This window comes from Carassius carassius, chromosome 40, assembly GCF_963082965.1.
Source record: "Carassius carassius chromosome 40, fCarCar2.1, whole genome shotgun sequence".
Classification (NCBI taxonomy): Eukaryota; Metazoa; Chordata; class Actinopteri; order Cypriniformes; family Cyprinidae; genus Carassius; species Carassius carassius.
Genome location: NC_081794.1, coordinates 28,192,425 through 28,206,832, shown reverse-complemented (window position 1 = coordinate 28,206,832; position 14,408 = coordinate 28,192,425). Strand labels below are relative to the sequence as shown.

The 14,408-nt window shown below is 31.1% G+C and overlaps 1 protein-coding gene across 8 annotated transcripts in view; it reads left to right on the top strand.

Moving 5' to 3' along the window:
- Nucleotides 1-11,388, top strand: part of LOC132122511 (calcium-activated potassium channel subunit alpha-1-like) — a 72,284-nt gene extending 60,896 nt beyond the window's left edge. For 5 of the 8 annotated variants that reach the window (XM_059532871.1, XM_059532872.1, XM_059532877.1 and 2 more), the window contains 7 exons: nucleotides 1,583-1,666; nucleotides 3,483-3,613; nucleotides 4,570-4,764; nucleotides 5,223-5,341; nucleotides 7,012-7,227; nucleotides 9,856-9,884; nucleotides 11,213-11,388. In XM_059532871.1, the coding sequence (XP_059388854.1) occupies nucleotides 1,583-1,666; nucleotides 3,483-3,613; nucleotides 4,570-4,764; nucleotides 5,223-5,341; nucleotides 7,012-7,227; nucleotides 9,856-9,884; nucleotides 11,213-11,364 (926 nt within the window). In that variant the 3' untranslated portion in view covers nucleotides 11,365-11,388. The remainder of the gene's footprint in view (nucleotides 1-1,582; nucleotides 1,667-3,482; nucleotides 3,614-4,569; nucleotides 4,765-5,222; nucleotides 5,342-7,011; nucleotides 7,228-9,855; nucleotides 9,885-11,212) is intronic. The other 3 variants (XM_059532878.1, XM_059532873.1, XM_059532876.1) reach the window with 2 other exon arrangements.
- The last annotated feature ends 3,020 nt before the right edge of the window (nucleotides 11,389-14,408 follow it).

The following is a 14,408-nucleotide window of genomic DNA, read 5'->3' as shown; positions in this document are numbered from 1 at the left end:
AAAAGACCTTCACAATGATGCATGATTTGGAGTCAATTTAGAGAAAAACTGAAATCAAAATCTTTCCCTCTACTTATTTTCTTAATACAATCACTAGATTAATAAATCACACCATCTAGCTCATTTTTTAATCTTTATTGTTATTTATAAGAACTGATGCAAAAAATGAACAAATATAAGAAAACAAGTGTTACCGACTTTTTTCATTTTACATCTAAACATAAGCAGAAAAACAAATACTAAAGTGTAATAATCACTTAAGTGTGTTCATTAAATATAAATTGATTATTAAACTTTACGAGCAGTTCAATCAAGCAGCAAATGATTCACTCTTTTCTTTTATTGTTTGATTAATATTAATGACACAGATGCCTATATTAAGACAAAGTGTAATGCACAGATCTAATATACTGTAATGTTACACATGGGCTTAATGAACTAATTAAAATCTCAAATCAACTTCAAGCTCAAAATCAAGCTCAAAATTAGCTTGTGTGCATTGCTACTCATTTTGCCATCACGGCTCACATTTATAATTATATTTCTATTTTAAATAAATGCTGTTCTCAACATTGATAATAATCAGAAATGTTTCTTGAGCAGTAAATCATCATATTTTCATGATTTCTGAAGATCATGTGACTCTGAAGACTGGAGGAATGATGCTGAAAATACAGCGGAGCATCACAGAAATAAATTACACTTTAAAATAAATTCACATAGAAAACATATTTTACACTTGTACTGTTTTTACTGTATTTTTGATCAAATTAATGCAGCCCTGGTGAGCAAAAGAGACTTTAAAAAAAATTAAAAACATTTGCTAACACTTTACAATAAGGTCCAATTAGTTAATGTCAGTTAATGCAATAAATTTTTTTACAGTATTTATTCATTTTTGTTAATGTTATTTTAGTTTCGTTGAGCTACTATTATAGTTTTATCAGCATTTTAATCTTTTTATTTTTAGACTTTTTGTTTTAATTTTAATTTTGAGGTTTTGTATTTTTGTGTGTGTTTTGAGATTTATATTTGTTTTTTTTTATATGTCTGTATATATTTTTTATACATTTTTATTACCCAATTTAAATATTTTATTTAACCCAATTTAAATATGAAATATGAAAATATATGAAAATATAAATAATAATTAAACTACATTCATTTGAAACCATGAGAACTATTGCTTTGGCAACTAGCAGAATCTATTTTATTTTATTTCAAGTCAAATCTTTCATTACTTGAACTAAATGTTTATGTTTTTAGCTTTAGTTAACTATAGCAACCCTGACTTTAATTAATAAAAAATACAGCTGTGCATCGTTAGTTATGTTATCTTAGGCCAAATCAATAATATTAGAACATACCTTTGATTTTATTAATTATTATTAGTAAATGTTGAAATAAACATTAACGATGATAAGTATCTAATGTTAACAAATATAACCTTATTGTAAAAAATCAGACTGACCCAAAAGCATTTGAGAGTGAACGGCTGTTTTAATAACGGTTCCCGAAAATAATTTCTGAGTGTATGGTTGCAAGCGGCTGGTTTTGGTAACTGCTTGTTTTATGCTGCTAGCTAAAACAGAGAAGTTGCTGCCCCTGGTTTCTCTGAGCCAGGACAAGAGCAGCGGGAACAACATCCCGATGATAACGGAGCTGGGTAAGAGCGGCTGTTCCTGTGGCTCTTCTTCTGTTCCTCTCTGATGGCATGAGCGTTCCTGCAGCATGCTGTGAATCCTGTGTGCTTCTGTCAAACCGTGTTTCTGAGCGTCTCTGACAGGAAACTCAAAGGCTCAGAGTCAGAAATGAACTTCCTGCTGCTTCTCACAATCAGTAAACAACACTTCTGGCCATAAATGATTTTTTTCTAACCATGAATCAGCATTTTTGGCCATTTTTGATTTATTAATATTTTCAGTTCATTTTTTTTTTCTGTTTTCTATTTTAGTTTTAGTAAATTTCTCATATGCTTTGCCAATCTCTTAAATACAAATACAAATCTTAAAATAAAAATATTGTACAAGTACAGTGTTTTTAAATTATTACTGACCATGAAACTGCATTTTACTTAATTTTATTCGTTAACGTTAAGAATTAATTTTTATTTTATATTTAAATTGTAATTTTTGTTTATATATATATATATATATATATATATATACACACATACCGTATTTTCGGACTATAAGTCGCACCTGAGTATAAGTCGCATCAGTCCAAAAATACGTCATGATGAGGAAAAAAAACATATATAAGTCGCACTGGACTGACTATAAGTCACATTTATTTAGAACCAAGAGAAAACATTACCATCTACAGCCACGAGAGGGCGCTCTGTTTTCAGTGTAGACTACAGGAGCACTGAGCAGCATAGAGCGCCCTCTCACGGCTGGAGATGGTAATGTTTTCTCTTGGTTCATGTCTCTTAGTTCATTTCTCTTGGTTCATATCAAATTAATTTTAATAAATAAGTCGCACCTGACTATAAGTCGCAGGACCAGCCAAACTATGAAAAAAAGTGCAACTTATAGTCCGGAAAATACGGTGTATATATATATAACAATAAGAACAATTATATACACATACATACATATATATATATATATATATTTATATATATATGTGTATATATATATATATATATATATATATATATATATATATATATATATATATATGTATATATGTATGTGTATATTATTGTTCTTATCGTTCTTTCCATTTGACTTCAAATACATTTCTTACTACATTTACCAGTTTTATTTTTTTAGTAGCCATGAAAATAATTTCGAAATTTAACCTTTAAATTATGCATTTTGATTTATTTATTTTTTTGTTAAAGTTTTAGTAATTTTGTTGTGCATTTTTGTCATTATTATTATTATTATTATTATCATTATCATTATAACTGTTATTTTTATGTTTATAGGCTATACTATTATTTTTAATGTCTATAATTAAATGTATTTATTTTTATTTCAGTTAGTTATTTTTGTACATCAAATTAAGCTAAATGGAAATTAAAATATTGCTATTCTAGCTAAAATAAAATAATTTAGTTTTTTTAATATTTAAATTTAGTTCAGGTTTGTTGCATTTTAAGTAAACATTGATTGATTGATGGATTGATTGACTCTTTTAGTTAACGTCTCTTCAGATCTCACCTTTGAGTGTGAACCAATCCGTCAGTCGCTGCAGACGTAACTGACTGAAAGGGAACTGTAATAACCTTTCTTTTGTCATGTTTTATCAGACTGACTCATAATACATATCATCACGTCATGTTTCTGCTTAAAGGTCTGAAGAAAATCTTCATCTACATAATCTTTAAAGGTCTTGTTGGCAAGTTGCACCAGTTCATTTACTTGCCAAATTCTTGCATTTGGTGCTGAAAGAGTTCATTTTTGACCCTGTGTTGTTATTTTCTGGGAAATTTTTTGTAAGACCCTCATTAGTGTGTGTGTGTGTGTGCGCAGTGAACGACTCAAACGTCCAGTTTCTGGACCAGGACGATGACGATGACCCTGACACGGAGCTGTACCTCACGCAGCCGTTCGCCTGTGGGACAGCGTTCGCCGTCAGCGTGCTGGACTCATTAATGAGTGCCGTAAGTGAACACAAACACAGCGGCGCCAGGCCTGATGCAACTTAAGAAAACACATGCAAAGCACCAGAATCTGCTGCAAATGCTCTGTAGTAGTTCGTGGGAGGAAAGGAATAGGACAAAGGGGTCGGCTGGACTGCTGACATATTTATTAAATTCAAAAATTAACTCAAACTTCACAAACACCAAATGGTGACTTTTTCTCTGACATCAACACGTTCGCACAACACTTCCGGTTTACTCTTTCCGGTTCCCGTCAGCAGTCCGTCTCTCTCTCGACTGCTTCTGTCTCTCCTGGCGTTTTATACTCTCTCCGCGCCAATTACTGAAACGAGAAACAGGTGTTGATAGTTTTTGCCCAAACCACTCACTTACCGCTCGTCTCCTGATTCTCTCTCCCGCTGCAGACTTCGCTAAACCACGCCCCCCCTGCCACATGCTCACTACACAAACAGAGAAAGAAATGCACAAGAAGCACACACCACAACAAAATTACCCCAACAAAATAAACAGACGCCATTTGTTTAACCACAGTACAAATACCAAGGTTCAACTATGGTTTGTGTAGTTAATCTATGATTAATTTGTATATGGATTAACTATAGTGATCTTTTTTGTTTTTTATTTAGTTTTTATATAATAAATTTAGTTAACACTTTATTTTAAGGTGTCCTTGTTACACATATTAAATGTACTTACTATTATAATAACAAGTAATTATGCATAATTACATGCAAGTAACCATAATCCTAACCCTAACCATATATAGTAAGTGCATGTAGCTAGTTGTGGCCTAGTGGTTAGAGAGTTTGACTCCTAACCCTAGGGTTGTGGGTTCGAATCCCGGGCCAGCTGTACCACGACTTAGGTGTCCTTGAGCAAGGCATCGAACCCCCAACTACTCAACTCTCTCTTTCTCTCTCTCTCTCTGTCTCTCTCTCTCTGTCTCTCTCTCTCAGACGTACTTCAATGATAATATTCTGACTCTGATCCGGACGCTGGTGACCGGTGGAGCGACGCCGGAGCTGGAGGGTCTGCTGGCGGAGGAGAATGCACTGCGTGGAGGATACAGCACACCGCAGACACTGGCCAACAGAGACCGATGCCGCGTGGCACAGCTGGCGCTTTACGACGGACCCTTCGCTGATCTCGGGGTGAGACTGACATCTCTTACTTCATGTTTAACCCTCAGGTGCTGCTTGTGCGGAGCTCAAAAATTACCCTTTTTTATTATTATTTCAGTGAAACATACAATATGTTAGATAATGTTTGTATTTAACATTTTGTATATTTAGCGGAATTTATGGTACTAAAATTATATTTGTAGAATATTTATGTTCCATTTAATATAGCTGTTAACCACTTTTTGAGCATAGACCTGAAAAGGAGATTTCCAACTGGTTTTTTTTTTTTTTTTGCAGTTTTATAGTATAGTTCATGTTTTGGAAAATATATGTTTTATATAAATAAAATATAAAATATATATAATATAATATAAAATATATATAAAACAGTACTTGTTTGGATGTTTGGAGCCTTAATCTACTGAATCTATTTTATCAAATATCTTTAAATCTGTACCACCATATACGGTTTGTGCTTGTGTTTTCAGGATGGAGGCTGTTATGGTGATTTATTCTGTAAAGCATTGAAGACGTACAACATGTTGTGTTTTGGAATCTACCGATTAAGAGACGCACATCTGGGAGCACCCAGCCAGTGCACCAAACGGTGAGTGGACCGGCTTTACTAGCTTTACTATGTGCTCGGTTATATTTTTAATGTTTTTGAAAGAAGTCTCTTCTGCTCACCTAGGCTGCACTTTTATTTGATCAAATATACAATGAAAACAGTTAAATTGTGAAATAATTTTCTAATGTAAAACAGCTGTTTTCTGTATGAATCTCTGTTAAAGTGTAATTTATTTCTGTGATGCTCCGCTGTATTTTCAGCATCATTCCTCCAGTCTTCAGTGTCACATGATCTCCAGAAATCATTCTGATATGATGATTTGCTGCTCAAGAAACATTTCTGATTATTATCAATGTAGTGTTGTGCTGATGAATATTTTAAGTTCAAAAGAGTAGCATTAATTTGAAATATAAATGAAAAAGTTACGTAAAACAAACTTTTCATGCATTTTTATAATAGAGAAAAATCTGTATAATTCAATTAGTTGTAGATGCATAAAAGAAATGAACAATACACACTCAAAATATGTTGTCAAATCCACCAAATATAACATTTAGATAATATAACATTAACTCAAATGATGTAAAACAAACATTTCATGGATTTTTGGAATAAAGAAATATCAGTCGAATTCAGTAAATTACAAAAGATAAAATAAATTAACAATACATTAAAAAGTACTAAACAAATGCACCAAATATAAAGAACAGGATGGATGAAGTGTTTGCATTTTAAGTTAATATTACATTAAAATATTACAAGTCAGTAAAAAATACTAAATATTCAATTAATCGTATATTAATATTACATGATCTGATCATTTAAATTGCAGTGAAAATTAAAAATAAACTTCAACATCAAAATTAATATTTTTTAATCAGAGAAAACTAAATCAATCAGTTGCATTCAAAACATGAATAAATGAACAATACTGTACATACTAGAAGTATACTGTACAAAATACAAAAGAGAATATAAAGTTAATTTTTTTTCTCAGTGTAATACATTTTTGAAAATGTTTGGCATAAAATTCATTGCCAGAGTATTTAAAATATATTGCAAATTATAATTTTTTTTTTAAAGCGACAAAATATTGGTTGATACAGCAATAAACTTGTTGTCATATTTAGTGTACTTATATTATAAATTGTTGTTTTTGTAACTGTAATTGAAGTTTTCTGTACATATAATTTATTGTATCTGTCTCTAACAAATAAAACATTAACAAAAATTGTATTAATAAGCGGATCATTCCGGTCCTTGATTCTGATTGGCTGAGCCGAGTTCAAAGCTGTTGTAAATAACTCAAAGTAACAATGTAACATTCACCTGTGTTTACGTTTGTCTGTTGCTCGGCAACCACTTTTTGTTACAATCACAACTGTTTCTGAGGAGCTACATTGTTTGGTGGAAGAATACTGTTTTTAGTAATATCATTACACTTTATTTGCTTTGTTTTATTTTGTGAAACCATACTACATATATGGAATAACCGTTTTATAAAAGCAATGATCTTTCAAGCTTCATTCCTCTTCATGTCATCCCTTAGCTGGTATAAATTCACAGGTTTCTTGGAGCTCATTGCTTTAATCAATTTAACGCATCCTTGCAAAGCTATACTTATTGAGCTTTTCTTTAGTAGATTGTTTGTAACTATTTTGTAACATGTCAAATGAAAGTGTTGCTAAATACGGTTTCTCTCGCGACAGATACGTGATCACGAATCCTCCGTACAACTTCGAGCTGGTGCCTACAGATCTGATCTTCTGCTTGATGCAGTTTGACCACAACGCCGGCCGGATGCGCTCCAACCTTTCGTCCAACTCCACCTACTGCCCGAGCAAGAAGAGCCCATCCGCCCTCTCCATCCCTTCATCCGCCCGGCCGGGACGCAGCCGGAGCCGCGACCTGCGCGACAAACAGAAGTACGTTCCTCTGTAAGCGTCGATGCGGACTCTTATCACAAACGCATATCCCGGACTTTATTTTTTTACACGTATCAAATGTTTACTTCGCACATCATCTTTAACACACTAGAAGTTGCATCTGTATAAAGCACCGGCCAGCGTCTACACCACAAACCACCATCAGTACGTCTCACATGGGTAACACTGCGTTGGGTTAATGAACCAGTTTTACCAGTTTGCACTTTAACTGCACTTTAATCCTGACGAACGCTCGTGTGCTTCTGCATCCTGATGCTCCTCATATAACACATCTGCTGTCTCATGCTGCCCACATACAGTGGCTCCAAACGTCTTTTACTTCATAAAAAATTACATTCAATTATTTAGTCAGTAGATTTAAATTGAAATATTTTAATGTAAATACTATTAATAAACTTTTTTTTTTTTTTTTTTGCAATTTATATATATTTGTTTTTATTACAGAAATTGATTTTCTGATTTTTTTTTTAACCGTTTCAGAACTCCAATAATGTAAAACAAACATTTTGTGGATTTAAGGAATAAAGAAAATTCAATCCATTGCAGATGCATAAAAATGAACAATGCATACTCAAAATATTCTGACAAATACACCAAATATAAATGACGATTACATAATTGATATTTAAATTATTTAGAAGTCAATAAAAACATTAAATAGTAAATCAATAATATTAATAAATTTTATATTTTCTGATCATATACATTTCTGTTAAAATGTAAATAAACTTGAATTTATTTTTAATAATGTAAGACAAACATTTCGTGGGTTTTAGGAATAGAGAAAAATCTGCACAGTTCAATCCATTTTAAAGCATACAATAAATAAACAATACATACTAGAAATATACAAAATATGAATAAAATATATAAAATATAAAGGTCACAATGGGTAAAGTGGACATATTTTAATTGATGTTTTTCATTTTTTAAAATACATTAAAGTAAAAAAGATATTAAATTATAAATTAATGTTTATAAAGATTATTACATTTTCTAATCATAGATTGCAGTGAAAATTTAAATGTATTTTTGAGCAATTTAGATTATTTTGTAGATTTTTCAACAGAAAAAAAACTGTACAATTTTAATCAGTTGCAGATACATAAATGAACACTACTATATAAAATACAAAACAAATGCACCAAATACATATAAAGTTCACGATGAAAAAAAATTGCATATATTTTAACTTAACAAAATCAATATCATGTCAATGTCACAAAACATTTTGAATAGTGACGGAGAAATCTGAAACATTACTTCATTAAGTCATAACATTTTGCAAATTTCAAATTTTCCAGTGTTTTCTCAGACATTTGGACCCACTGTACTTACACATTAATATATATCTGTGTGCTCATAAAGAATGTTTTTGTTGTCCATTCACTGCCTTCTTGAGACGACCGATGACAGAATGAGAGTTAATTCACCTCGGCCTTGACAGAAAGAGAGTCGTTTGGCAAATGTTTTATCTTCTATTCAAAATCTTTCATATTTCTAAGGCTGTTAAACTCTTTTGGACTGAACTCGTGCTGTTTGGTTGGCTGATATAACTCACGTAATAGATGAAAGTGTTGCAATGCTGCAAGAATAAAGTTGTTTGAGTATTTGTAAAGAAGCAAGCAGGACGTTTGTTTGCTTTGTTTAATTCACGTTCATTGCTATAGTAAGACGCTCACACCAAAGTTTTGATTCTCTAAATATCACGTGTAAGACATTTTTCTTATTTGATTATAATGAACTAGTGTATTCGATATCTTAAACATAATAAAAGTATTTTTTTCTGTATTGATGATGTGACGACTTTGCTTTTAAAACACTTAAAGCATCTGCTTTTGCTCAGGACCTCATGTTCATTGATATTCCTTTTATTATTTAAAAGATTGTGCTTTTCATACACCTTTATTATTGTATTTTTATTAAAAAAATTTAAAATAAAATTTTTGATTTTAATAATTTAATTTAATTATAATAATTTTAAATACTGTAAATTGATAACTAATTTAAACCTAAAGTGCAAATATATTTGTGTGTGCGTATATATATATATATATATATATATATATATATATATATATATAATTTGTAATGTTACAATATAAACTAAAAGTAAAACATTATATTTTGTTGTATTATATAATTATGATTATTTCGTTAAATTGTTTTTTTAATTAATTCATTTTTTAAACAAAAGTACAAATACATTTGTAAATACTTGCATATTTTGTAATTTTATAAATGTTACAATTTAGTCTGTATTTTATTATTTTAATAATTTAATGTCATTATTATAATTGTAATTATTTAAGGATTTTTTTATACATTTATATATTTTTATGCCTATGTATACTTGTGCAAATATATATATATAGTTATTTATATAATTTTATGATTTTTTTTTTCATTTAAGATTTTAATTTATTTTTTAGAAATTTTAAAATTATTTTGTATTTTATTTTTATTCGAATTATTTTATTTTTGTAAATTGCTAAATATTTTTTGACTCATGCACCAATATAAATAAGTATGTGTGCGTAAGTGTAAAAAGGATGGAGTTCCCTCAGAAAATCATTTGAACTTACTCCATGTACTCTCTCTTTAAAGTGTGCCCAGGACGAATAGAGGGGTTTCAGGTATGGAACTAAATGCATGTCATTACTGCAACCATCTCTCATAATTCCGATGGTTATGAGCTGAAAAGTGCATTGAATCCTTCATGCCAGAATTAATTCTTTGCTTTCTGACTGAAAGCAAAGCAGCTTTTGGCGGCTCTGGCTGTTTTGCTGAAGGTCATCTCTGCGGTGCATGTTTCTCCAGATTCAGGGCTCTGCTGTAGTTCAGTAGTTGTTTTGATCTCTTGATATCTATGATCTGTCATAACACTGAGAATGCTTTTACCATTGCGACCCTCTGTAGAGATTTAGCTCGCGTGTCTGTAGTAAATACTCTGTAGTATGCATGCTTTTAATTTCCAAATATATGAGCATGATTAGAGTAAAATCATCTGAAAGCAGTTCTTACAATGTAAATGGCCTTGAATGCCTTCACAAACAACAACAACAACAATAACAAGACTTTGCATAAAATTTTTTTTAAAAATAAAATAAAAACCCTGATACAGATAAAAAAAAAAAAAAAAGTTGCTGGAGAAACTGCTCTTTTTTTGGCATTTTTTCTTAACTATTTTAACCATATATCAAGTTTGTTGAATTATACAAAATTAAATAAAAATTATATAATATATATATATATATATCCCATCTTGGCAACTTTGCTTAAGACTTTTTAAACTCTATTTAATGGTATATTCAATGTTAAATTACATCTTTTGAATTCAAATCATAAAAAAAAACTTAACATATAATTGTGGTTTTAAAAGGTTTTTAAGGTTATAAATGTATTTAGTTTTATGTTGTTTTTTTTAATAATATTTTGAATGTAAAAAAAAATACAATTTGAAAACAAAATGATATTTTAGTTAGTTTTAATAATTTTGTTGTGTTTTTATTAGATTTTTTTAAATATCTGTATAGCTTTTATTATTTTTATTAGTGTTATTATTATTATTATTAGTTATTTTAGTACTTCAATAAACTATAGTCTTAAAGTTGCATTATGATTATTATTATTATTATTATTATTATTAGAGTTTTAAAGTCTTATTCTTTCTTTAAAAATTTTGTAAAATTGGTTAAATTATTTTAATGAGTTAATCAAACACTTGCTATCATGACTCATTGATCATATATATATATATATTTTTTTTTTTTTTGTAACAGTGCTGAAACAATTTTTATTTTTATGGTGGTAATATTATAATACTATAATAACCATACTATGAATGCATTATGTAATGATGAATTTAAACATTTCAAAAGTCGTCAGCGCATGAGATGGAGCTTTGCTTTCATGTGCACTTCATGCTTCAAACGCACAGTAAATAATGTCAATCATTCTGCAGATAAAACCTGGTACACAGACGAACCTGAAAACAGCTTCCCTAGAAACACCCAAACTAAACACACCAACACACACACAGCCAATCAGACCAGCCAGTACAAATCCACCAGCAACATCATCCAGCCAATCAGAGAAGTGGAGGAGGAGCCTTGAGATGACCTCATCTAGACTCATCAGATCTGCTGACTGGAAACCAGTGATGGAGTTCAGTGGTCAAATACATTTATATGAGCAGTTTAGAGCCACTGGTTTTTGAAATTAATATCAGATTTGCTAAACAGAGTGTTATAGATCTAGAAGAGATGAGCGTAGAATGTACTGCACTTAATTCTAACTATAAGCTTCATACCTATAAAGAAGTTTTCCTAGATATTAGACGATTTCCATCACTCACAACAGCATAGAGTTGTCATTTTCTGGGAAATCAGCCAAAGAGCGTCAGTGTTGGATCAGGTTATCCGCCACAGGTCGAGCAGAGCGGGCGCAGGTCCTCTCTCCGCCCGGCTCGGGATTGGCCACCGAATCCAAAACCAATCCAGATGCTGGACACATCAAATCTAGAAAATCAATCCAATGGCAGCTTCGCCGTGTTCTCGTACCAATGATTATAAACCGTAGCAATAAATCTGCTGTTTCACTTGAGATTTGTTGTGCATTTTAATGGGGTTTTACCTCAATAATGCATCGCGAGGTTTAATCAGCTTCATGAATGTCAGTAATGTAAAGGATAGAGGCATGTATAACGTTAAACGTCCTTTTGAGAAGAATGAAACGCATTCCACATCTTGTGCTGATAGATTTGATCTGCAGTGTTTCTTTAGCTGTTCGCTTTCAATCTCAGCTTTTTATTGTTAATATCAAAGTGCATTTATATGTCGCCTTGAGCTTCTGTTCACTTCTTCAGTCATTCCAGTGTTGCATACTAAACTGTGATCTGGTTAATCATGTGCTTTATTTATAAACACGTCACATGAGCCTTAACAGAGCTGATCTGAGATCAGCAGAGCCGGACTCGAGGGAGGACCTGCAAAAGACCCGCTCCAGCGAAAAGTGGCCCTGAAATCAATAATAAAAATAATGCGACAAAGTTTAAGATTTAAACACTGGATGACTGAAGTGTGACATGTATTTGCTCATGGTGTTTGATTAGTATGTAATTTTAGTGATTCACACAAGCAGATGCGTTTAAATGAAAATGTCTTAAGCATTAAGTGTGAATCGTGTGGTTTAATATGTTGAATGAAGAGAGAAGTGACTTGTATGCTGCTGCAGTATTTAACATTATATACTTGACAATGCAAATACAATATATTATAATGTACAAAAGGCTGTAAATAAAATGTACATGATTTTATTTTGTATTTTCACAGAATAAATATGGATGTATTAGTGTTGGTAACTGTTGTTATTGTGCACTGCAAAACAAATTATATTTATTAATAAAAAAAATATTAAATATACAATAAAAATTAAGTGCTCAATTAAAAAAAAAATTGGAAAGAAAAATTGGAAGAAGCTACAGTAAATAAAATATATAAAATATTTAAATGTCTATTTGTCATATAATATTCTATTTTAGATAGATAGATAGATAGATAGATAGATAGATAGATTTTAAAAACAGCTGACTAGTTTTATTTATTTAATGCTAAACAATTCTATTCAAAAAAAAAAAAGAAGTAAAATAAAATAAAACCTTTTCAGTCATGAACCTCGATGTACACACTCCATGAGCAGAGTTCATGTGAGAGCATCACACCAGACAAACAGCATCCTGCATCTCACCCAAACTCCTGCATCAGCACCACGGCTATCAGCGTCTCCATGACAACAGGCTCTCCATCCATCAGCAACAGCCCAGATAAACCGATCCTTCAGCAAAATCAAGCTGCTCATTACCCAGCGTCCGGCTTGATTAAGTGACCCACACCTCCTGTCCATACAGCCGTCATCTGTCTGAGATCTTAACAGCTCTGGGCTCCACATCAGCCGATCTGACAAGAAACGCACAAACCTTTACTCTCCTGATAAGAGAACCACGGTTTGTGTCCTTCTTCATTCAGTGGATCTGACAGAGCTCTGATAATGCAGGAAAACACGAATGAAGTGCAGCTGTAAATAAAGCCATCAGGAGACTGTGATCTGATGTCCATCTCAACTACATACAGGACACTGCTGCTGCTCAGAGCTTTCTCTTCATATCTCAGCATACAAACACTGCACATCAAATATCAGAAATGGATTTCAGAGTTTACAATAAAATGTGTGTGTTTTCCTTAAATATACACTCAATAAGACTGATATAGGGATATTTAAAGCTTTTTTTGTGCTACTTTTAATAAAAAGTTATGAAATGCTACATAGTATTTATTTTACATCATTGCTTGAAAAATGTAAGTGAATTCAAAAATAAAGATTTGATTTGAAATTTGTTGAGTGCAAAATGCAATCAAATGCAACTTGACTGAAAAAAATCTATTTTTAAAATGTTTAATGTTATTTATAGCTCTTATTAAAAAGACTAAAATTGGCAAGTATACAGTATTAGCTGCAGATATGCAATGATGATTGTTAATTGATTAATAAAAAAATACTAAAATGCAAAATTACTCAAATTTGTTGACTTTTACAAATTTTCTTATTAGTAGGCACAGCAAACAGAATTTTAATTCAAATGTAAAAAAATATATATATATAATAATATTTTATATACAATATGATTTACCCTTATTCCACACAAAAAGAACATTTGTGATATTAATAATAAATTTGGGAAACATTACGTGATATTAATAATAATAAATATTAAAATTTATGTATTTAATTTATATGAGACCTTGCTGTCTTTTCCTTAGATAAAAATCTGAAGTTTCTGTTGTTGTGTAATTTTATCTTTACATTGTTCTTGTGGCATGTGACCAATTTAACTCAAATTCAGAAGCTAAGATTCAACGAAGAAAGCAACATATACATCACATGAAATTTGGTGATTTCAGATTAAACTCATCATTACTCAATCATAAAAAACTCTTATGCTGAATTAATAGAAAGGAATAGTTTACCCCAAATAAAACTTAAATTGTTCAACATGATGCTACAGTAAATCCATCTCTCGATGTCTCGATGACTCAGTTTGCATTTTATTACATGACATATTTTTGTGTTTTAAGTTTCATGTTTGTTCTTATTAGGATGCG